The 25,213-nt window shown below is 27.5% G+C and overlaps 9 protein-coding genes across 9 annotated transcripts; 5 read left to right on the top strand and 4 right to left on the bottom strand.

Moving 5' to 3' along the window:
- Positions 1-1,765: 1,765 nt before the first annotated feature.
- On the bottom strand, positions 1,766-7,017 carry LOC113791347 (uncharacterized). The gene is made up of 2 exons (XM_075825029.1): positions 5,473-7,017; positions 1,766-4,369 (listed from the first exon to the last, which is right to left on the bottom strand). Exons 1-2 carry the CDS (start codon positions 6,892-6,894, stop codon positions 2,033-2,035), a joined length of 3,759 nt encoding a protein of 1,252 aa, XP_075681144.1. The 5' UTR covers positions 6,895-7,017; the 3' UTR covers positions 1,766-2,032.
- Positions 7,018-7,044: 27 nt separating this feature from the next.
- Positions 7,045-8,563, top strand: LOC113791348 (pentatricopeptide repeat-containing protein 2, mitochondrial-like). The gene is made up of 3 exons (XM_027341117.2): positions 7,045-7,615; positions 7,681-7,860; positions 7,933-8,563. The coding sequence occupies exons 1-3, from the start codon at positions 7,130-7,132 to the stop codon at positions 8,494-8,496; spliced, it is 1,230 nt and encodes a 409-aa protein (XP_027196918.2). The 5' UTR covers positions 7,045-7,129; the 3' UTR covers positions 8,497-8,563.
- Positions 8,517-9,678, bottom strand: LOC113791350 (peptidyl-prolyl cis-trans isomerase 5). Its single transcript, XM_027341119.2, has 3 exons — positions 9,539-9,678; positions 9,179-9,465; positions 8,517-9,123 (listed from the first exon to the last, which is right to left on the bottom strand). The coding sequence occupies exons 2-3, from the start codon at positions 9,422-9,424 to the stop codon at positions 8,695-8,697; spliced, it is 675 nt and encodes a 224-aa protein (XP_027196920.2). The 5' UTR covers positions 9,425-9,465; positions 9,539-9,678; the 3' UTR covers positions 8,517-8,694.
- Positions 9,679-9,765: 87 nt separating this feature from the next.
- Positions 9,766-12,004, top strand: LOC113791369 (eukaryotic translation initiation factor 2-alpha kinase 1-like). Its single transcript, XM_075825141.1, has 2 exons — positions 9,766-10,584; positions 10,652-12,004. The coding sequence occupies exons 1-2, from the start codon at positions 9,873-9,875 to the stop codon at positions 11,893-11,895; spliced, it is 1,956 nt and encodes a 651-aa protein (XP_075681256.1). The 5' UTR covers positions 9,766-9,872; the 3' UTR covers positions 11,896-12,004.
- A 2,297-nt stretch (positions 12,005-14,301) lies between these two features.
- Positions 14,302-16,381, top strand: Phm (Peptidylglycine-alpha-hydroxylating monooxygenase). The gene is made up of 4 exons (XM_027341118.2): positions 14,302-15,351; positions 15,416-15,473; positions 15,533-15,597; positions 15,681-16,381. Exons 1-4 carry the CDS (start codon positions 14,745-14,747, stop codon positions 16,118-16,120), a joined length of 1,170 nt encoding a protein of 389 aa, XP_027196919.1. The 5' UTR covers positions 14,302-14,744; the 3' UTR covers positions 16,121-16,381.
- Uba2 (Ubiquitin-like activating enzyme 2) lies at positions 16,371-18,754 on the bottom strand. The gene has a single exon (XM_027341137.2). The coding sequence runs from the start codon at positions 18,608-18,610 to the stop codon at positions 16,397-16,399; it is 2,214 nt and encodes a 737-aa protein (XP_027196938.2). The 5' UTR covers positions 18,611-18,754; the 3' UTR covers positions 16,371-16,396.
- Positions 18,755-18,961: 207 nt separating this feature from the next.
- Positions 18,962-20,883, top strand: alien (COP9 signalosome complex subunit 2 alien). Its single transcript, XM_027341077.2, has 5 exons — positions 18,962-19,145; positions 19,208-19,399; positions 19,479-19,877; positions 19,971-20,512; positions 20,589-20,883. The coding sequence occupies exons 1-5, from the start codon at positions 19,092-19,094 to the stop codon at positions 20,731-20,733; spliced, it is 1,332 nt and encodes a 443-aa protein (XP_027196878.1). The 5' UTR covers positions 18,962-19,091; the 3' UTR covers positions 20,734-20,883.
- On the bottom strand, positions 20,866-22,375 carry LOC113791316 (uncharacterized). Its single transcript, XM_027341078.2, has one exon. The coding sequence runs from the start codon at positions 22,144-22,146 to the stop codon at positions 20,974-20,976; it is 1,173 nt and encodes a 390-aa protein (XP_027196879.1). The 5' UTR covers positions 22,147-22,375; the 3' UTR covers positions 20,866-20,973.
- LOC113791259 (winged helix repair factor 1-like) lies at positions 22,324-23,512 on the top strand. The gene is made up of 2 exons (XM_027341009.2): positions 22,324-22,552; positions 22,617-23,512. Exons 1-2 carry the CDS (start codon positions 22,399-22,401, stop codon positions 23,336-23,338), a joined length of 876 nt encoding a protein of 291 aa, XP_027196810.1. The 5' UTR covers positions 22,324-22,398; the 3' UTR covers positions 23,339-23,512.
- The last annotated feature ends 1,701 nt before the right edge of the window (positions 23,513-25,213 follow it).

Raw genomic sequence — 25,213 nt, 5'->3', positions numbered from 1 at the left:
CATTTATGAATCGTCGTAAATAAGATGATGATAATGAAAAGAAAAGGAAAAATCAATTTTCAAAATCCGATTTTCCTTGATAAAACGAAAAAAATTATTGACCAATATTTTTTGGATGATGATTTCGGGTCTGCCCAAACACACCCACACCGAAGCGAACATCCAACCATCACCAGATTGTCTTCCGAATAACAACAACAACAACCATTTAATATAGAATTTCAAGCTGTTACATCTCGTTTGAAAATCAAAAAAAAAAAGAAAAAGTTTAAATTGCAAAAAGAAATTTTCTCGAAAAATGATTATTTCTTATTTTCGAGTTATTCTTTCTTTTTTTTCAGAGAAACATCATCGTTATTACCACCATTTTCAAAAAAACGGTGAAAATTTATTCGTTTTTTTTCTGAAAAAAAATCAATTCGTTTCACATTTAAAAAAAAAGTCAAGTCAATCAATGGATGTTTGCTTTAGTTCCAACCAAGCACACATCAACGGCTATTTGCACACACACACACACAAGTCATGTTTCATCCCGACTTTTTTCAAAAAAAAACTTGTAAAAAAAAAGATTGAAAAATCAAAAAATAATAATGGAAAAATATTACTACTGAACCGATTATAATTAGTCAAGAATCGCGAGATCCATTCGTTTGTTGATTTATCCAATGAAAAAAAATGAAAAAATCGGAAATATCAATATCGATTTGTTATGGATGTCTAAATACATATGTCTTTTTGATACTAATTTTTTTTCATCAATGTTTGCTTTGCTGATGTTTCTCGAACAATCAATTATCCGATTCAATTATAATTAATAATTTTTTTTTCTTTTCTTTGACAAATTTTTTCATGTTTATCTTTTGTATGATTTGTATGATTATACTAAACTAACTAACCAACCAACAAAACAAAACTAAATCCCGAAAAAAATTGAAATGTTTTACCAGGTTTAAGATTAGAGAAAAACAAACAAACAATTTTTTTCTACTTCTCATTTCTCGTGTGCCACGTGCTCGATGTTTCGTTTTTTTTTCTTTTGGATATTTACATTAAAGATAAGTTTCAAAATATACAATGTTTTCGGAAAATGGTCAAAAAATAACATGATATTTTGTTTTCGAATTATAAAATAATCAAATCAAATCAATCAATCAATCAATCAATCAAATATCGATTATAAACATATAAACGTAGAGAAACAGAAAAATTTATAAAATTTTTTAAAAAATTCATTTTTTTTTTGTTAATCCACACAGCATCTGCTGATTTTAGGAAATTTTTCACGAAGCAAAAAATCCAAGTCAATAGAAAAAAAAATCCAAAGATAAACATCCATAAATTTTAATTGCTTTCCAAAAATACACCGACCGAACCAAGTGAATGAATGAATGAATGAATGAATGAAAGCAACAAAAAGAAAACATCCTTGATCGTTTACCGCATCCCAAAAAAAAAAAAATGATAATAATGATAATTACCGTTTTTATATTGATTTAATAAGTAAACAGGAAAACCGCAATGGTGTAACCGTTCGTAAAAACCGAACAAATAATCATAAATCTAATCGTCATTGTCATTTTCAAACCCACTCTACTTTTTTTTTTTTTTTTTTTTGTCTAAAACAACCAATCAAAACAATACTTAAAAAAATAGTGTTGAAGGAGGCGCTTCAAAATGAATTGTATGAACCTATAATCTTCATTGGCAGTTACTGTTGCTGTTGCTATTGCGACTGCTGATCAAATAATAATAACATCCTTCAAGATAATTTATTTGTTTAAAAATTTAATTTAATTTAAATAATAAAAAAAAAAATTTGTTGAGAAAATTTGGAGACAAATGTTTGTGTTAAGAAAGCATACAAAGCATACACACACACACGCACACACAGAATTAAGAGTAAATCCCATATATCACACAAAAGAAAAAATTTTAAAATTTAAAAAAAGAAAGAAAGGAAGACTAGTGTTTTTTGTTGTTTGTTTTGAATTAAATGTTTGTTTTTTTTCAAAAAAAAAAGAAGAAGATTATTTCAATATCGTGCTGTTGATGTATGATGATGATGATGATGATGATAATTATGATGACCAAATGATGATGTAGTTGATGCTAAATCAATACCTGTATTATTTGATCCAAAATGATGATGATGACCATAATGATGATGATTATGATCATTGTTTTGGGCTGTCCATATTGATGATGATGATGGTGTAGATGATGGATAACGTTCAGCTAGAAATTGATGCGGATGAGGATGATGATGATGATGACCAGGATAATAAATATTTTCATTTATCATATACGAAGATGTTGGTGTTGATGATCGTTGTAATTGATGTTGATTATGATGATTAAATCTTTCAATCGATGAATTATTAGCCACAATCGAAATTGATGGTATTTGATTTTCATTTGTCAATGAAAATTGTTTCGATTTGATCAGATCGATTTCGGTTTCGTTTGATTGCTGTTGTTGTTGTTGTTGTTGCTGCTGCTGTTCATTATTATTATTATTATTATTATCATCTTGATCATCATTATCATTATCATCGATCGATAATTTTAAATTTTTTTCCAATTTTGTTTTCAATGTTTTTGTCATCATTGATGGTGATGTTTGTTGTTGTTGTTGTTGTTGTTGATTTTCGATTGTCATATCACTTGCAATGCTTGTTGTATCCAATAAATCAGACATAAAACTTATATACATTATAGCTAAACGTAATGTTTCAATTCTTGAAAGACGTTTTTCATATGCAAATGTTGGTACTTTTTTCCTTAATTTATCGAATGCAGAATTTAGATTAAACATTCGTCGTCGTTCACGAATATTTGCTGCACGACGTTGTGCAACTGTTGCAACACGTCTACGTGGTTTAGATTTTGATTTTGTTGGATGACCAGATTTTGTTGAATTGTTTGATGGTTGTGATGATGTTTTTGTTAATGTTGAAGGATGATGATAACCAATATATCCATTATATGTGGATGATGTTGGTGGTGATGAATGATTATCATCATTCGAAAGTATCAATGGTGATGAACAATCATTAATTGATGATTGACTAGATGATAAATATGATGATGATGATGAAATTGTTGTCGAATTTGGACTAATTGAATTATCAACATCTGAATGTATGAAATCATGTCCATGATGAAGGTGTCCATGATGATGATGTGGATGTGATTCGTTTGATATAATCGATGGTGATAAAATATGATGAACGACTGTCATTTTTGTTGTTTTGGTTGTTGTTTTTGTTGTTGTTGTTGTTAATGATTTTGATGTTTTAGATGTTGGTGTTCGAAATTGTAATGATCGATTATTCGGTTGTTGATTAAGTAAAAGTTGATCCGTGAACAATGAAGCCGAATGATCAACTGTTGGACGGCGACGACAACGACGACGACGACTACCATCATCATCATCATCATCACCGCGATAGATACATTCATCATCGTCATCATCATCATTACCATTACCCGAGGTGATGGGTGGAACCATATTATGTGACTTGTGACTTTGTTTGACAGCAGCAGAAGTAGCAGCAGTTTCATCAACAACAGCAGCAGTAGCTTTAACTTTATTTGGAACAGTAGCTGTTGTTCCTGAAACATTAGACCCTTGATTCAATGATGATGATGATGATGCGGTCCCAGTAGTTGCTGTTGATGATGATGTTGATATTGGAGTTGTATTGCGGTTCCAAATACTATTACAATTAGATAATTGTTGTTGTTGCTGTTGTTGATGATGATCAATCATCGAACCATTCGAATAATAACCGGATGTTGATTGTGTATATGGAAAAATCAATGATGATGTTGATGATGATGATGATGATTGAGATAAATTATTAAATCTTTGTGTTGAAGATGATAAATAATTTGCTGTTGTTGATGGTGGTGGTCCATAATTATCATTTTGATGATGATTATTATTATTAGTAATGGTATTACCATTATTTGATCGAAAATTTAAACCAAATGTTGATGCTAAATGATCATGAAATGGATTTGAAATCATTTGATAACCTGATGATGTTGTTGAATGATCCTGTGATGATGATCCATAAGATCCTGAAGAATCCAATGTTGGTTGTTTAAAAAATTCAGATGCAGCTGCTGCTGCTGCAATAGCTGCTGCTTCATAATAAGCACGATATTCTTTACTTTTTTTATTATGATGAATATATGATGATGATGATGAAATATCTAAACATTTATCATTCAATAATTTTGATGATGATCTTGATGATAATCTTTTTGATGTTGATGTTGATGATGATTGTTGTTTCATCATTTTTTTTGTTGTTTTGTTTGATTGGGCTTTTGATTCAAGAAGAAAATCTAAAATAATTTGTCAAATCAGACCAATCAAACTAAAGAAAAAAGGTCATCAAACTTTTTTCACAAAGTCATCGACACAGATTTCTTTAAATTTCAGGGAGAAAAAAAAATTCATTATCCAAACACCGTATGTTACACGAATGAATGAATCGGTCACTGAATATTGAGCATTTTTGTTTTTTAGTTTTGTTTTTGGGTTTTTATTTATTGATCTGGCTCGCTCGCTCGCTCTCAGAAAACAGAATTTTTACCTGAATTTGGCAAAAAAAAATTAAGGTTATTCATTCGAAGATAATGTGATCAAATCGTTGATGGATGAATCATTGATTTAATCAGTCAGTGAGTGAAAAAAAACCAACAAACACACACAGGAAAAAGATAAATTTGTTGATGATGTTTGTTTGTGTGCACAAAATCCAAATGAATTCTTGCATATGATTTTGGTTGTTTGTCAAGAATTGTCGGAACTGAAAAGATTTCTCCACAATAAAAACGAAACTTTTTTTATCATTCAAAAATTATTGCTATATTGCCCGGTTCACAATTCTTTAATTTCTTCATGAACCAGATGTTACTTGAATCGTGCCCGAATGTTACCCAGAATATTATACACACACACATACGCACCAGATGTGTGTAACCGTTGTTTTTCTTTTATCGATCATAACACCAACAAAAAAACAAAAAAGATGTTGTTCCAAATGAAACACCAAAGAAAATAATAATAAATTTGACGCCATTTGTTTGAAATCGGATTGGTTCAAATTGAAAATCAAGGCGGTATATTTCGAATATCAAAATAGGCAAGAATATTCTTTTTTCTATTTTAACATTATTCGCGAATGTATTCGATATGAGTTTGCGTGTTTTTTGTATATATGCGTCTGTCATTGATATAGTTTCATCATTTTATCGAACGCCTACCCAAATTCTTTTCAAAATGAAAATGTATCAAGAATCAATGTTATTAATCCGAACAACAATAACAACAAAAAACATCGATAATCTTTGATCTCGACAAGATTTAATGAAAAGAAAAAAATGTTTATTTTGCTTTGTTTTTAATTAATTAAATGAAAAAAAATTATTAATTATGAGATTAATTAATTATCATTATTCGATTGAATTTAAAAATTTTCTTACAACATCTAAATCAAATGATAATGCAATACATTCACTACCATCTTGATCGGTACGAAATTTTATTAATTTATGATCTTTAAATTCAGTTAATTGTTGTCTTATTGTTGATAATGAACTAGTTAGAAATTCTTCACGACAAATTTGATAAAGATCATCTAATTTTATTGTTGTTGTTGATGATTTTTTCAATTCTAAAAAATTTTTCAATAAAATTTGAAAAATTTTTTTAGCATTATCATTTAATGATTCATAAACATATGTGACCGATGAAAGATTAGTAGTTGCCATCGAACGAATTGAACGAAGTGTTGTTGGTAGCCAAGATGAATGACCACCATTTATCGTTCGTCTTTCGAAAATATATGGTTGATATGTATTGATCGGAATCATATGCAAACGTATTTGATCTAATTCTTGTTGTGTCCATAAAAATTCACCATTTACCATATCGGCTGATGATATTAAATGAATATTATGAATATTGGTTAAAAGTTTTACCAGGAAATTTTTCATTAAATTTTTACGATCAAATTGTATTAAACGATCAATCGAATGAATTATAATGAATAAATGTTCATCATCATCATCATCATTATCATTATCATTACCAAATTTTTCATTCAATTTATCCAATAATTCATTATGATTTGTAATCAATGAATCAAGCGTATTATTTCCAATTGATTGATTCAATATGAATAATAAATTTTTCATTGTTAATTCAGGATCATAACCACGTATTATAATATAATGATAATAATCTTTAATAAAATTATCAATAAAATATTGTAGAATTTTAATTTTCGAACCAAAACCATATAAAATCAAATTAAATCGTTCCATTAAAAGTTGCCAATAATAAGACATGTTTGTTTGATGATCATCGATACGTAATGCACAACGAATTTGTTCGAATTCCAAATCGATTGATTGTGTAAATTTCAATTCATTCATTGTTTCAATTGATTTTTCAAATTGTTCGAAAAATTTATCTTGTTGTTGTTGTTCGATATCACCATCATTTGTTGGTTTTTTCGATCCACGACGAAGACGATATGCTTTAGTTGATTTTCCAAGAAAATAATGATCACTTATACCGTTTAAAGCATTCATATCAACATCATCGTCATCATCACCGAATAATGTTTCTTCAGCATTCATTTCAATTTCTTCGGCAATATTCTCATCATCATCATCTTCATCTTGATCTTGTTCATCATCAGTATTATCACTGTCATTTTGGATTGTCATCATTCGATGATGATCAGAATGATGATCAACAGATTTTTGTTCATTTTTTTTGATTAACGATTTTTCATCAACGTCTTCAATTTTCGGCGACGTTATTGTCGTAGTCGTTGTAATTTTACGTTTTGATCTTGTTGAATATGACATGATTATCGATTGGTTTATTTTTTTATGGATTGTCAATCAGTTTTTGTTTTTTTTTCAATTAAGCCGGTCAATTTTTCTTTTTGGTATCAAAAAACAAACAAACAAACCCGAAACACACCATCATAAAAGGATTCACAAAAAGATGGCACCACTTTGGCATGATATTTACACATGTTTTTTATAAATTCAATGCTGCCATTAAATAATTTTTTTTTAACATAATTCGAAGTTTATCATGGCTAATTTGGTTTTTTGCTATAATAATTTTCGACAATTTAGCCGATTAATAAATCGACAATTCTTTTCATTCAGTAAAAATACTGAATCACAATGTTTAAAACGATTCACGCCGACAACAACAATAATTCATTTACAATCTAAACGTAATTTGTTTTCCGATGAAGTACTTGGTGTTGATCGTTTTGTACAATTACGACAACAAATTAGTCAACGTTTTGGTCAACAAAAGCAAGTATTTTTTGATCGTCTTGCCGAACATATTGCCGATGAAAAGAATGCAATTCTATCGGAAGACCTAAAAAATCTTCTTTTTCTTTGTGAAAATTCGGATAATCATATCGATCTATTACGGCGTACAATCGATAAATTTGAAAAACAAAATGAATCATTACGTTTTGGTCTATTTCAATTCGGTCCGATTGTAATGCGTTTAGCTAGACATCTGAACAATGTCGATATGGCAATGTGGATTTTTAATCCGGTTTGTTTCTGTTTTCACATTCGATCATTTTAATAAAATTTTAACAAATTTTTATTTTTTTTTAGAAATATAAAAATTTTTTCACACAAATCAGTTCGGTTACAATAGCTATGGATATCCTTTTGGAAAATGGCCATTATCAAGATGTAATAAAATTGTTTGATTATGCAACAACAAAATTTGATTTTGATGTTAAATATCCAATCGATTTTGTTGTTTTATATTTTGCTGCCTGCTATAAATTGGTATGTTTTTGTTTTTCTTCTTAAATAAAATTTTTCTTCGGTTTAATAGAATATTCTTCTTCATGGTAACAGAATACAGTCGAATCATTTGAATCGGCTTTTCGTGTATTACGTTCAATACAAATGTCAAATGATCATCAAATAAAATTACGTGGTCTTTATTGTTTCATTGCATTAGCCATAAAACAAAATCATCCAAATATTGCATTAGAAATTATACAGAATTTAAATTCAAAATCAATGAAATCAATGAATATTATTATACAAAGTTTACGTTTATTAGCATTATCACGTATTAATCGTTTGAATGATGTAGCTGATATTATTCAATTTCAATTGAATAAAGATAAACCGAAAAAAAATCAAATTATATTCAATGATGTTATGATTGAAATTCGTACGGTAATCGAAAAAAGCGGTAAACCAGAATTGATTGAAAAAATTAATGGATTAATAAAACAATTAGAAGAATCGAATATGATCGAAATGAAACGTGCATTGGATGATGCACTAATGTCGACCATAAATTTTCAACGTCAAAAAAAATTTCCGAATCAACAATCAACCAATGATGCGGATGGTGGTGATGTTGACACCGAACAACAACAACGACCACGACAACAATGGAATAGATAAATGATGAAAAACATTATTAATTTGTTTGTTTTATAGAAAAAAAAATTAAAATTTATTTTTCAATTTTTGTTAGTGAAAATTAAATGAAAATGAAAATTCTATTTAAAAATTTTGTTTTTTTCAAAATTCATCGATAATGAGTGTATGGCACACCATTAATCCTTTCATTTTATTTTTCCATCAAAACGACAATAATTTTTATTCGGTTGCATCTTCACGTGCAACTGAAATAGGTTCGGCTAATGTTTCAACACTACAATCGGCAATTTTAACTTCTTTTTTTGGACGATCTTGTGGATTGGTTTCTAATTTTTCAATTTTTCTCAACACAGACATTCCTTCCAATACTTTACCAAATACAACATGACGTCCATCTAACCATGGTGTTTTTTTGCATGTTATAAAAAATTGCGAACCATTTGTATCTTTACCGGCATTTGCCATCGATAACCAACCAGCACCATAATGTTTTAGTTTAAAATTTTCATCAGGGAATTTTTCACCATAAATACTACGGCCACCGGTACCATCACCACGTGTAAAATCACCACCTTGTATCATAAAATCCGAAATGACACGATGGAATATGCTACCTTTATAGCCGACAAGTTTGCCATCTTCGGCATTCTATTTCAAAAATAATAAGATTAGAAAATTTATATGAAATCAAATTATAACCAACCTCAGTCTGATGTTTGATGCAAAGTTGTTTAAAATTTTCGGCAGTTTTTGGTACAGTTTTACCGAAAACACCGATACGTATTTTACCGGCCGATTCACCATCGATTGTTATATCAAATGTAACAATATCGGTTGCTTTCGGTCCTTTTGGTTTTTCGGAAGAATCACTTGCCATACATTCATATGTAAATGTAAATGAAATGATTACTAAAAATAATTTAATAATATTTCCTTTCATCATTATCATTAAAATTTCGAATGTTAAGATTCTTCAAGAAGGAATGTTTTCTACAACAACAACAATTACAAACGGTTAATTTTTTATTTTGGAAAAAAATAAAGTATAGAACACGTCATTTACCTTTGAAATTAACTATGGATAAAATGATCAATCAATCAATCGATGGTGATAAGAACAATCATCAACTCTCACTTCTCTCAATATAATAAAAAAAAATGCAGACAATGCAAACAAATGCTATTTTAATACTTTCTTGTTGATAAAACATTTACAGTCGAAATAGCTAAGATATGATAAATTTTCAAGTTGTTTTTTTAAATCATAATCATAATCTTTTGCTTTTGTTTTTTTGTGCAAATGTTTTTATTTATGTAGAAGAATCTTCAATGTTATGATACATTTATAATTTATTTTCAATGATAATCACTTTGGTTACAGAAGTTTCCAGAAAAAAATGGATTGTCAAATACGTTTTAATAATGAAAATATTGAAACTTGTTTTTTATTTCCAATTTATGATTCTAGTCTACCATATCAGCTAAGATTTCAAATGGATCAAAATAATAATTATTATCATCATCAACGCCATAATCAAAGCTCAAACCAAATCAATAATGTTAATGTTGATGAAGAAATTGTTCAATTACCTGAAGCATTACCGATTACTGATTTTGATGATGGAACAATGGAAGCATCAACGAATAAAATGACAATGTCTACAAAACATTGGAAAAAAATATTCGATAAGGATGATAAAATTTTGAATCAATCTATTATGACCACAAACAACAATGTTGATAATAAAGTGGTACGACGAAATCGAAATCGTGCACAAAATTTATTAATAAGCGAAACATTGGTTGACAAACTATGTCTTACCTTTCAACCAAATCCAATACTTCGTAAAAAATTAGTAGATAAATTATTGGCTGATTTGAAAGAATTTTATGGAAAACGATTCAATTGGAAAATGGAAATAAAATTATTCAGTGAGCTAAGTGAACGATTATCGAAAATTTTACTTAGCAATTTTCCTATCAATCTTCAATCGAAAACAACACTTGCCATAACTTCTAGTCAACAACAAACTTTTCATTCCAATAATTTTTTTGATGAAGATCGTTATGCAAAAGAATTTGAAGAAATTGAAAAAATTGGCGATGGTGGTAAGTAATGGATTTCATTCAATTAAAAAATTTCTTGATTTTTTTGTTTTGTTTTGAAATCAAATAGCTCATGGTAAAGTGAATAAAGTTCAACATCGAGTCGATAAACAACAATATGCAGTGAAGATAATTTATTTGAAAAAAGGTAAATTAACAAAATTTACTCGTGAAACTCGTATTTGTGCAAAATTATCACATCCAAATATTGTTATATATAAAACATCTTGGATACAGAAATGTTTATCATCAACAAATGATGATCATAATGATGATGAATCGACAATAAGCGAAAATAGTAAAGAAAATGCTGTTGTCATCGAATCTTATGGGTCAAAAAATGTTTCAGATAAAATCAAAAGTAAATTTTTTAAATCTTCATCATCATCATCATCATCGTCGTCGTCGTCATCGATTAAGAAAATCGAATCAAAAATCAATGTCACAGAACCGGCAGCATTTCTTTTTATGCAAATGGAACTTTGTGGACAAAATCTTAAGGATTATATTGTTAAAAGAAATGATTCGAAACCGACGATTGATGAATTAGATTTGATTATTGAATTGAAATGGTTTGAACAGATTCTTGCCGGTGTTCAATATATGCACAAAAATAATTTTATACATCGAGATTTAAAACCATCAAATATTTTGTTTACATTAGATGGAAAATATTTAAAAATATGTGATTTTGGTCTTAGTTCTTGGATTTTACAATGCAACGATGATGATGATGAAATGTCAACATCATCATCATTATTGAAAAATGATAAACATAAATCATTATCATTTGGTATGGGTACAACACCATATGCAGCACCTGAACAATTAGCTCAATCAAATTATGATCATCGTGTTGATATCTATAGTTTGGGTATTATTTTATTCGAATTAGTTTATCCATTTGGTTCGGTAATGGAAAAATCGCGATCTGTTGAACAATTAAAAGAATTACGTAGTCTTCCGAATGAATTTGAAGATAATGATCGTTATGGAAAACTTGGACAATTGATTCTTGATATGACTGAAAATAATGCAAAAAAACGAATCAAAACAATTAATTTGATTGAAAAACAATTATCAAAAATTCGTTCACAATTTGATCATAGATCATCAAGAAAAAATCGACAAACATATGGACAGTTAAGGGATGAAATTTCAAAATTAAAAATTGAAAAACAAAAAGATGCCGATAAAATTGCTAAATTGGAAGAAGAAATTCGAATACTTAAACAAGGTGAACAAAATAAACAAGATAAAAAAACATCATCATCATTTTCGAAAAAAGTTGTTAATTTTCTTAAAAAATCTTAATATCAAAACACTGCCAATTAATTAATTGATTAAATTCTTTTTTTTTCTGTAATTTAATTAGTAAATTCATTGAATAAACATTGAATAAAATGGAATTTTTTCGGATTAATTTTTTGAAATGTTTTCGATCTGATTTTTGTTTACAAAAATTTTTTTTTTGTTTCCTTCTCACACAAATGGCTAAATTCATCAGATTAATAATGTTGATGATGATGATTATTATTATTTTACAAAATAATGATAAAAATTTTTTTGTTCAATCACAAGCACATCCACCAATTGTACCGGTAAATACTGAACCAATATCCTGTAGTAATAATGAAGCCGATTTATCCAAAGTAACTATTGCAATTGGTATTATTTATGATAATATTTGGCAATATACAAAAAATAATATGATTATTATTTATAAAACTGTTAAAACAAATTATGATTCATTAAATCATCGTCTATATTTACATAATGGTCAAATGATATCGATGGAATCAAGTTATCAAACATTTTTTGAAAAATCGGATGATAGTTTAAAAATTATTTGGAAAGAAATGTCTGATGATGAAACTGGCACTTATTTTCATCGTTTTATATCATTAGGAATGTTTATGGATCAACAATCACAATTTGCATTAAATTTTATGATTAGTTCAGATGGTAAACAATTTCGTAATATAATTTATCGTGGTTCATTGGGAACAATAAAAATGGATCAAAAACAATATCAATCTGGTTATAGTTCAATTATAATTATTAGTAGTGGTAAATCGGATAATTTTGCATCATTAATTATAAGCACTGGTAAAAATAATGATCCATTTGTACAAGTAAATTGGGATATTAATATGAAACAAGCAACTGGATTTCTTTGTTTTTCCCTTCAACTACGTAATGCATTTCGTTTACAAGAAACACAACGACAATGTAATACAACAACATTTCTATTGCAACCAATACAATTTGGTTTTATTGTGGACAAATATCTTTATTTGGTTGGTACAAAATATGATGAAAATTATGTTATCTATACGGATAAATTTGTAATAGAAAAACGTAATTTTGAATCGAAATTTTGGATAAAAAAATTATCAGATTTTTTTATTTGTAATGCACCACCGGCAACATTTACAAAAGAATCAGGTTCGATACCAAAAGAACCATGGCCAGTTAAGGGATTAGACAAAAAAAGCACAACATTATCACCATTTGAACGTGGAAAAATTCCAACACCACCACCATCAGTAATTGATCATCATCCACATCAGCTACCAGATGAAATACCCGAAAAATTACCGGAAAATAATTTTTATCGTACATTAACATTAACATTATTTACGGTAAAAAATATCCTAATGTTAATCATATTAATTGCCGTTTTAATTATTGTAAGAAATCGTGAAAAACAAGAAGGTATTTCTGTTGGTGCTGGATCATATTCAATGTCATCAGGTTTTTCATCATCAACATCATCAACATCAGCAACATCAGCAACAAGATTTGGTTCACGTGCATCAAAATTTGGATCACGTGGTTCAAGTTTAAGTGGTTTATCATCATCATCTGCCGCATCATCGACTGCTGCATCTTCGACAGCTGCATCAACGACTGCCGCATCATCGACTGCTGCATCATCGACGGCTGCATCATCGACTGCAGCATCATCGACTGCCGCATCATCAAGATCATCGGCATTAACATCAGCTGCATCGAGAACTAGAATGAAAGGTAATAGTCGTATAGCAGCTGGTAAACGAAAAGATTTTTTCACAACACAAGATGAATTACGAACAAGATTAATGAAAAAAACTAGAAGATAAAAAATAAATAAATCCATAACAACAATAACAACAACAACAATCCACATCATTATCATCATTAAAATTTATTCATTTTATTTGAATTTATAGTTTATAGTTTTTTTTTGTTTTAAATTTCTACGACAAATGTTTGACAATGAATGAAAATCAATCAACCAAATTAAAAAAAAAATATACATGGGAAAATGTTTTGCCTTTATTTCAAACAAACCAACCAAACAACAAACAATAATCTTGATCTTGTTTTATCCCGCTTTTCACCACCACTCGATACACTCACTCAAACTTTTATATACACAAAACCGATTCAATCAAATTATTGTCGTTTGTTTTGTTATCATCAAAAATAATAAATAAAAAATTGTGAATCCAAAGACTTTTTGATTCGAGCGTTTTTTTGTGTATCCTCTTTTGATATTGTAGATTTTCAAACAAACAAACAGAATGAGCAAATTATTTTACGATGGTGGTCGTTGCAACAACAATAACAACAACAACAACAATTTGTTGTTGTTGACGTCATGAAATCCCCCAACAAAAGATTGAAATTGTAATTGAAATCAATTTGTTTGCTCTGTTCAGTTGGTTGGTTGATAGATATGGTGGCAAAAGAATTTCAGTTCTATATAATTTCCGATCCAAATCCAAAAAGAATATCCCGACACAACACTTGATGCTCATGCTCTTCATGTTAATGGGGCTAATTTTTTGTGAATAAAAATATCTTTTCATCTACCTATCTATATACGGCGTCCATTTTTTGTTTCTTCTCCGTTATTATTTTGAGTACAAAACGAACAAACAAACATTCAATATTCTCAAGTTCCAACTAGATTCATTTTCTTTGTAAATGTCATATAATAATATTTGATAAGCAACAATCCTCGAACAAAAGGATTTATTTTATGAACAAAAAAGAAAAGAAACAATTCACAATTGTTATTGTTCTTTTCATTGAAATTTAATCAAAATTTAAATGTTATTCTAAATCCATATTCAACACCTACGTTTAGATATAAAATTTCCGAAAAAACAAAAATGATATCAAATTCATCAACAACAATGAATTTTAACAGTATTATTATCAACATTGTTTTGTTATCGATAATATCATGTAATCTGATTCAACAATCATTATCATTACAATATTCAAATACAAATAATGAAGAACAAAAATCAAATGGAAAATATTTTCCAATGTTAATGCCCGATGTACGACCAATGCAACCAGAAACCTATCTTTGTACAGCATTTAAAATGTCACGTTATGAACATGAATTTATTGTTGAATATTTACCGAATGCAACAAAACAAACAGCACATCATATATTAATTTATGGATGTCAAATACCTGGTTATTATGAACGTGATACACCACGTGCTGTTTGGGATTGTGGTGAAATGACATTTGCTAATAATCATAATCATAATCATAATAATAATCAAGATGGTTATGATAGTGATGAATTGGATTTTTTTCCACGTGGTCCAGTATGTAAAGGTGAATCACAAATTGTTTATAGTTGGGCTATGGATGCACCTGCATTAAAATTACCAAAAGGTGTTGGATTTAAAGTTGGTCATGGTTCGGATATTAATTATTTAGTATTACAAGTTCATTATGCACATGTTCATCGTTTTCGAAGTAAGTTGATTTTTTTTTATTTGAGAATTTGATTCAATTGAAAAATAAATCAATTTTAAATTAGATGGTGATACCGATCATTCGGGAATAACATTACGAATGTTACCACAGGATACACAAGAGTAAGTAATTTTGTTTGAAATTAAATTAATCAAAAAAAACTGATCAATTTGATAATTAGAATCGATCGATTAGCCGGTGTTTTATTATTGGCCACTGGTGGTATGATTCAATCACATTCATTGGGTAAGCAAGAAATACTCATTTTTGTTTTTTTTTGTTTTAATCAATAAAAAAAAATTTATTTTTTTTTAAAATTTCAATTCAAGACTATTTTGACAGTGCATGTCGAATGAATGAAAATATTATTATACATCCGTTTGCATTTCGAACACATACACATAAATTGGGTAAAGTTGTAACCGGTTATCGTATCGATCGAAATAATAATCATCAATGGCAATTAATTGGTAAAGGTAATCCACAATTACCACAAATGTTTTATCCAATTCATGAAAAAATTTCCATACGACCTGGTGATATGGTTGTTGCACGTTGTACAATGTATAATAATCAATCACATCCAGTACAAATTGGTTCGACAGGTGATGATGAAATGTGTAATTTTTATATTATGTATTATGTTGAACGTATGGATCATAATTTGAAAAAGAAAATCTGTTTTACAGTTGGACCACCGAATTTTTATTGGGAAACAATATTACAAGTACCAAGACAAGTAACTGAAGAAACGGAAAAATTTCCTTGAACAACCAAAAACAAATAAACAAAACAAAAAAGTGATTCAATCAATCAATTAATCAATTTGGTCGAAAACATTGCACACCTACATACACACACACACTGAACAAAGAAAAAAAAATTTGTTTTTATTTTTGTTTTGTCATTTTATTTATTGATAAATTATAATAATTCTTACAATGATGATTACTGATGATGATGATGATTACAACCTTCTAAAAATAAAATTAAAATAAAAAAAAATTAATTAAAAAAAGTTTGATTGAAATTAAGTGAATTTTATTTATTTGGTTCGTAAACGTTTTGTTGTTGTTGTTGATAATGTTTCCAGTTCTGGTTGTTTATTATCATCCATTAAGCATACAATTTCATCATCATCATCATCGATTAGATCGATAGCTGCCATTTTTTGTTGTCCTTCTATCGATGATGATGATGATGATGATGATTCGATTGTTTTTCGTTTTAATTTTGATATTCGATTCATTTCATCATTATTATCATCGATAATTGTTTCAATATCATCATTTTGACCATTTTGTTCATCTGATAAACGAATCTTTTTATTTTGTTGTTGTTGTTGTTCATAATGAATTTTATTCAATTCATTTTCATCCATTAATATTCGAAATAAATCACCATTTAATTGTTCTTCATCATCGATTGTAAATTGTATATTTTTTAAACGTAAATTTACTTCAAAATCTTGTTCCAAATCTTTTATATTTAAACAAATATTATCATAAAAATATTCCAATGATTCTAATGTTTTTGTATGATAAAATGAATCCGGTTCTTTTAAATCATCTTCATCATCGGCAGCAAAAATCATTTTTTTTAAATCATAACAATTAATATCTGGTGCAACGGTTTTAAATTTTTTCATTACTAATTGTTCAATTAAATCGGCTAATGTAATTTTATTGAATGGTAATTCGACAATTATTTCTTTCACCTGTCCAGAACATGCTAAACAATTGGAAATTGGTGGCAATAATTTTTCAATAGCAATTTTACTTAAATTTGTTTGATTTTTATTCGAAATAAATACAGAAAAACCATTTTCCATTATACGATTAGATTCTTCAGCTAATTCCAAATCACTGGGTTTCCAATCATTTTCTTCGGTTTGAAAAATTCTTTTCGGTAATAATGATTGTAATAAACGAATTGATTCAAGTAAAACATAACCACCACCAACAATTGCATTTGTTGTCGATATAGCTGGTATTATATTACCGGCTAATGATTTTACTTCAAATTTAGATTTTCTTGCTATATAAAAACAATAACAACGAAAATTTGAAACAGCCGTAACAAAATCAACAGCAATATCATCATCTTTATCCCATTCAAGACAACCATCTTGTTTAAGTCGATCGTTTAATTTCGAAAGACTTTCAATGAATATATCTAAACATTCATTTATTGTCCATAAACGTTGGTCAGCAATAATTTTCGATGATGATGTTTGACCACCATTACCATTAGTAGTTTCTTTATTCAATTGTTGATCATCATTAAAACCAATTTCACCATTAATAATCTGATCATATGATAATACTTGTGGTTCATGACGATTTTTACGATTTTCCCATAAATTTTTAATTTTTTTTAAATAATTAATATCATGATAAAAAATTTTATCAAACAAATATTTTGGATTATAATCAATTGATTCAACATATTGTCTTGTTGTTTGATTAATATTTGATGTTGATTGTTGATTATTATGATTATTACTATTAATACTTTCATTATCATTATTATTATCGTTGGTTAAAACTGTTGCATCTGGACTAATATCTTCATCACTTTGTCCAAATAATTGTGCAAATAAATGTTTAGCCCATACAATACAATGAATCGGTAATGATGGTGTATTACGAATTGTACATGATGCATATGTATTTTCATCACGTTTCGGTGGTATACATTCAAAACATTTTGTTACACCACCTTTAATCAGTGTTACATTACCAAAATAACCGGCTGAACCGGATTCAATTAATGGTCGATTTGCTGCTAAACATAAACGATTAACATGCACACGTGTAGCATTATTATCCAATGCATTAATAACAAATGTAAATTGTTGATAAAATTGTTTGTCATATTTAAGATTTAATATTGAATCATGAATCGGTATTATTTTCGATAATGATGATCCCGTCGATGGATTATGATGTGAAAATTTTTCAATAGCAATTTCAGCTGCAACAACAGCTTTTGATTTACCAACATGTGTTTTATTATAAAGAAATTGTCGATTTAGATTTGAAACATCAATAGTATCTAAATCAATAATAGTTATACGTGGAAATCCGGTTAATATAAGACCTTTTAATACTTCACAACCGATACCACCGGCACCAATCAACAAAATATTTGATGATTTTATTCTTCGTACAAGATCATGTTCATCATTACCGAATGTTAATTTAAGAATTTGTTCACTATTCAACAATGATGATGTTGATGTTGTTGTTGTTGACATTTTGTTCCAAAATTACTTTGATTAGGATCGATGATAATGGTAAAACAAAAACGTGTTCAACGAGAATAATGTAGAATTGTTCAGGCTTCAATTCAATGAAAAGAAGATGTATTTGGAAGCATTGTCAAGAAGAAAAAAAAACGAGCTATTATCATATATTCATGATTTGTTCATAAACGACGAATATATTTTTTTCTCTTTACCATGTTTTCATGAGTTAGTTCTTTGATTTTTCAATTTTCATCACAATAATAAAGTTTCCATCCATAAAAGTTGTCTCTCATTCTATTCTTTGTATCAAAAAAAAAAAAAATTCTTTTTGTACAATGAAAATAGGGTAATTGTATTCATTTTTTTTTGTTGTTGTTGTTCGATGTTTATATTTCACACACAAACACACGATATTCTTTATTAGTCATTTTATTCTGGATTCAACCATTTTTGATTTCAAAAAAAAAAAATTAATTAATTTCAAATAAAAATGTCTGATCAAGATGATTTTATGTGTGATAATAGCGATGATAGCTATGATTTGGTATGTTTGTTTTTTATCTGTTGTTATTTCATTTTCTCGATAATAATATTAATAATAAATAGGAATATTCTGAAGATTCAAATTCTGAACCAGATGTTGATCTTGAAAATCAATATTATAATTCAAAAGCATTAAAAGATATACCGGAAAAAGCATTGGAAAGTTTTCAACAAGTACTTGATCTTGAAAATGGTGAAAAAGGTGAATGGGGTTTTAAAGCATTAAAACAGATGATTAAAATTAATTTTCGTTTGGTAAGTGTTTAAAATTAAGATTTGAAAATGAAAATAATTTAAAATATTTTTTCCAAATAAAATTAAAATTAAAAAAAAGGGTAATTATGAAGAAATGATGCGACGATATAAAATGCTATTAACATATATAAAAAATGCTGTTACACGTAATTATTCGGAAAAATCAATCAATTCAATATTGGATTATATTTCAACATCGAAACAGATGATATTGTTACAGAATTTTTATGAAACAACATTAGAAGCATTAAAAGATGCTAAAAATGATCGTCTTTGGTTTAAAACTAATATAAAATTGGGAAAATTATATTATGAATGTAAAGATTTTAAAAAATTATCAAAAATTCTTAAACAATTACATCAATCATGTCAAAATGATGATGGTAGTGATGATCTAAAAAAAGGTACACAATTATTAGAGATTTATGCATTAGAAATTCAAATGTATACTGAACAAAAAAATAATAAAAAATTAAAGGTAAATCCATCCTTACCCCAATTAATTTATTAAATTGTTTAATGATAATTTCTTTTTCTTTTTTTTCTATTTCATCCGAATCAAATTATATAGAAACTTTATGAAAAATCATTATGCATTAAATCGGCCATACCACATCCATTAATAATGGGTGTAATACGTGAATGTGGTGGTAAAATGCATCTACGTGAAGATGAATATGATAAAGCACATACAGATTTTTTTGAAGCATTTAAAAATTATGATGAATCTGGTTCACCAAGACGTACTACCTGTTTGAAATATTTAGTTTTAGCTAATATGTTAATGAAATCAGATATTAATCCATTTGATTCACAGGAAGCTAAACCATATAAAAATGATTCAGAAATATTGGCCATGACAAATCTAGTGAATGCATATCAAAATAATGATATACATGAATTTGAAAAAATTATTCGTCAAAATCGTCGTACAATAATGGATGATCCATTTATTAAAGAACATATTGAAGATTTAATGTGTAATATTCGTACACAAGTATTGATCAAATTGATTAAACCATATACACGAATACAGATACCGTTTATAGCTAAAGAATTGAATATTGATGTTACCGATGTTGAAAGTTTACTTGTATCATGTATATTGGATAAGTAAGTTTATTTTCTTTTTGAATTATTTTTTTCTTAAAATTCTCAAATTATTTTTTTCAATTAAAATTCTGTACAGTGTAATCAAAGGTCGTATCGATCAGGTAAATCAGGTATTGGTATTGGAAAATTGTCGTCAAGAAGATCAGGCACGTTATCAGGCATTGGAAAAATGGGCTAATCGTTTATCAAATCTACAACAAACGATTGTATTTAAAGTTTAAAATAATCGAATAACTAATCACCACTCTCCCTTGTTCCCATTATAACAATTTCAATTTTTATTCAAAACAAAATTTGTAAATTTTTTTTCATATATCCTCTCTTTTCATTTTTGAAAAATAAGAAAATAAAAATGAGAAATTTTTTTTAAATTTATTAATTACTATAGACATAAGCCAAGTCCACAAAATACAAGCAAAATACGCATTGAAAAAATTTGAAATAGTCAGCCAGCCAGTTAATTAGTTCGCTATGTTATTTATGTTATTCACGTTATTTATATTTATATTATGTTGTACATGCTTTGATCGTATTGAACGGCAAAATGATTCAGCCATAGAATATTCACGTATAATCCATTGTATACGAGTTATTTGAATCATACGAATACGTAGTTTTGGATTTGGTTCCAACATTGAAAGTATCAATTGTTTAAATTCGGATGATGGTTGTTTAGTTTTTCGAAATGATGATTCAAATAATATTCTTTTCTCCATCATTGCTTGTATAATAATTTCTTGTGGTTGATGATAATTAAATGGTAATTCCAATGATAACATTTGAAATAATGTAATACCTAATGCCCAAACATCAGCTGAAAATGGATTATATGGTTGTGCTTGTAATAATTCTGGTGCCATAAAAACAGGTGTACCACAAATAGACATTGCTAATTGTTCTTCATTGGTAACTACTTTACTAAGACCAAAATCTGTAACAACAAGAGTATAATCACCGGATATTGAATTAGGATTCGAACATAATAAAACATTTTGTGGTTTAATATCACGATGTGCAATACCAACCGAATGCATATGATTTAGACCACATAATATTTGTGCAAAATAAAGTCGACATTGATATTCAGTAATTATTTGATTACGATTTTTTAGAAATTTATATAAATTTCCACCATCAGCTAATGCCATAAATATATACATTCGTTTAAAACCATTACCTTGTACAACAAAATGACAATAAACTTTTATAACATATGCATGTCTAACACGTTCAATTGTTAATAATTCATTTTTATTCTCTTCAAATGCATCACGATGACATGCTAGATTCATTTCAATTTGTTTACAAGCAACTTTTTTTTCTTTTCTTACATCTTTTGCAATATAAACAACACCAAAAGCACCACGATCAAGTTCACGATCCAATTCATAACCAAATGATTTAAGTACATCTTCAGGTTTTTTGAATGGACCAAATGGTATTTCATAGAAACGTGTCACATCACGATGTACTAATTTTGGCTTCCTTGAACTAGGTTTTTCTTCCCTTCTAAAAGAAAAACGTCGACGTCGTTCACTTTGTCTTGATGCCGATCTTGACGATGATCTTAACGATGATCCTGATGATGATGTTGATGATGAAAATCGTGATAATGATGACTCAGATAAACCCATTTAATAAAAGGCAACAAATAAATTTGTAAATTTTAAGCTTTTAAAAAAATCGATCAATAAAAAAATTTTCAAAATCATTTTAAAATATATTGAATTTAGCGCCATTGTTTTCGAAAAATTCGAATGTAATATTAAATTATTCGAACATTTTAATAAAATATACGTCCTTTACGAATGAATGATAACTCTCTAAAATTTATTTGGATAATTTGTTTAATTCACATCGATGTCAAATTTTTTTTTGAAAAAATAATGATGAAACGTCGAAAAATTACTTTAGATAATGATAATCGACCAAGTTGTTCACGTACTGAAGATGAAATTGATGATGAAAAATTTGAAGAAAATCATCGACGTATACAGAAATGTATACAGGAAAAATTAAAAAATGAAACAAATCAAATTGGTAAGAGAATTTTGATTGCAAAGAAACTTGGACAAATTAAATTGATTTGTTTGTTTGTCATTAGATATCAAATCGATTGGTGATTTTGATACTGTTGCTGATGCCTATGAATATATTCGACAATTATGTAAACGATCATTGTTGTTGCAAGAACGATCATTACCACCAATAGTTTGGCGTCATCAATTATATTCATTATTCGATGATACATCCATAGTTGATGTTCAATTGGAAAAAATGATCGACAACAATTTGATTCGAATCGTTTGTCATGGAGAATCATCACGTGAAAATGATGCAATCATAAAAATTGATGATTTTATTTATCATTTGAAAAAAGATTCAAAATCAAAAAATTTATTTATCGAATTATTTATTGAAAAAATTTTACGAAATATAAAACAAACAGAATATAGTGATAAACAATTGAATGATGTTGGATTTTTATCCGAATCTTTAACCAAATTATCATCATTAGGTTTACTTACAAAAAATGATCTTAATCATCGACAATTATCATTTGCCGGTTTAGGTATTATGGTACAAACATTGAATAATGGTCGTGAAAAATTGTTAAAGATTATTAAAAAATCAAAATATTCACAATTATTACAAAGTGAATTAATTAAACGATTTGAATTTCAATGGAAAAATAATTACTTAAAAGAATCATTAAATCGATTTGGTATTGAATTTCATCTATATGATCTTTATGGTCGAAAAAATTTAGTTTTAAGAAAATTGGCTAATCTACCCGGTGATTCAATGATTCAGTTAATAATTTGATTAATCAAAATTTATTCGATTAAATTTATCAAAAAAAAAAAAGAAAAAATTGGATATAAAAACTCAACATTTTGTATTCGATTACTAATCATCTACAAAAATTTATTTTTTATTTTTTCGTTTTGTTTTTGTTTGATTTTAATTTCAAAAAAAATGAAATCTCTTCACAATGTTCCTATCGAAATTTCAATGTTAATGATGATGATAATGATAATTTTTCAAAAATTTACAACTGGAATAACAACAGATGAGAAAAAATTTTATTATGATTTTGGTATCCATAAAAATAATGATGACTATGGTTATGATCAATTTGGTAAAAAAACTTGGTTACCATCATTCGATTTAATGAAAGATTATTACTTTGTTGAATGTGGAAAAGATTTATACGATCAGACTGATTCGTTTGTTGCTATTATGAATCGTATTTATCAATTTCATTCAACTGAAAAAGAATTATTTGTTACAATATATTACCAAGCACGTGAAAGATATTCATCGAATGATAAACAATTAAATATTTATGGTGGTTATCAAACTTATTTGTTCAATATTGTACCGCATGCTAATGAACTTGGTAGATTTAGAAAACGTCGAAAGGATATATTTTATTGTTTACCTGATGAAGTCAAAAAACGTTTACAAATATCATTAATATGGCATAAATATAGAGGTTTTAATATATTAATACGTTTATTATTATGTTGTAATCGTTATTGGTTGGTTTTAGAACTTCCATCCGAACTGAATGGTTATTCAATAACACCTGAACCTATCACTTATTTTAATTATCATTCATTACGACCAAAACAAGATTATCATTTAATATCAATATCATATGGTGATCGTGTATATAATATTGTTTACGAAATTGGTAGTTATCAAATTAGAATGCTTGATTTTAATTTAACAAAGCATTCTGCATCATTATGTTTTGGAAAAGATTCAACAAGATCATTACAACGAATACGATCAACTGAAGAATGTCAATATAATGATAGATTTGATACAATGACACATTCATTAATTAATTTTTTTCAAATATTTACATATGGTTTTACAATTTTTTCAGATCTAATATTAGTATCACGTGAAAAAGATTTAATATTGATTGTTGATCAAAATCTTTTCGCAACATTTAATCAAGAATTTATATTTAAAACGAGAAATGCTAGAGATTTTTTTACTTGTAATCATCTGCCATCTTGTAATCAATCAAATGAATTGTGATTGTGAATTTTTTTTTTTTAATTTATCATTTTTTTCTGATCAATAACCACACAATATCAATCGATAATTAAATAAAATCGAATATATTTCTTTAAAAATTGAATTTTTTTTTCTCACTTTTATTCAATTAAATTTAAATTTAAAAAAAATTGATCGAATATAAATACTGAATTCATTTGGAAATAGAATGATTATTTTTTAATTTCAATCAAAAAAAAATTTCATTGAAAACAAAAATGAAATCCATTAATAATGTTTTAATTATAATGATAATAATAATAATAATTTATTTAACATTTAGTAAACAAGATGTAAATAAAACGATAACTGATAATGAAAATATTCAACGTTCATTTGGTATCTATAAAAATGATGATAATGATGGTTATAATGAATTTGGTCTAAAAACCTGGTATCCAACATTCGATATAATGAAAACATTTACTTATATAAAATGTGGAAATGATTCAAACATAATGGATGATACAGTATCATTTGCTATTATTATGAATCGTATTTATCAATTTAAAATATCAAGATATCCTGATTCATTGGCATATCTAGATGTTATAATGTATAAGGATGTACGACAAAGATATTCAACAGAATTAAATCGTTTTTATCTAATTGATGGTTATCGTGCTT

Source organism: Dermatophagoides pteronyssinus, unplaced genomic scaffold (assembly GCF_027571235.1).
Source record: "Dermatophagoides pteronyssinus isolate colony J.1.1.1.1 unplaced genomic scaffold, Derpt_VIB-CSIC_2022.12 sq0003, whole genome shotgun sequence".
NCBI lineage: Eukaryota > Metazoa > Arthropoda > Arachnida > Sarcoptiformes > Pyroglyphidae > Dermatophagoides > Dermatophagoides pteronyssinus.
Note: the sequence above shows the minus strand (reverse complement) of the source record. Positions and strands in the feature narration are given on the sequence as shown.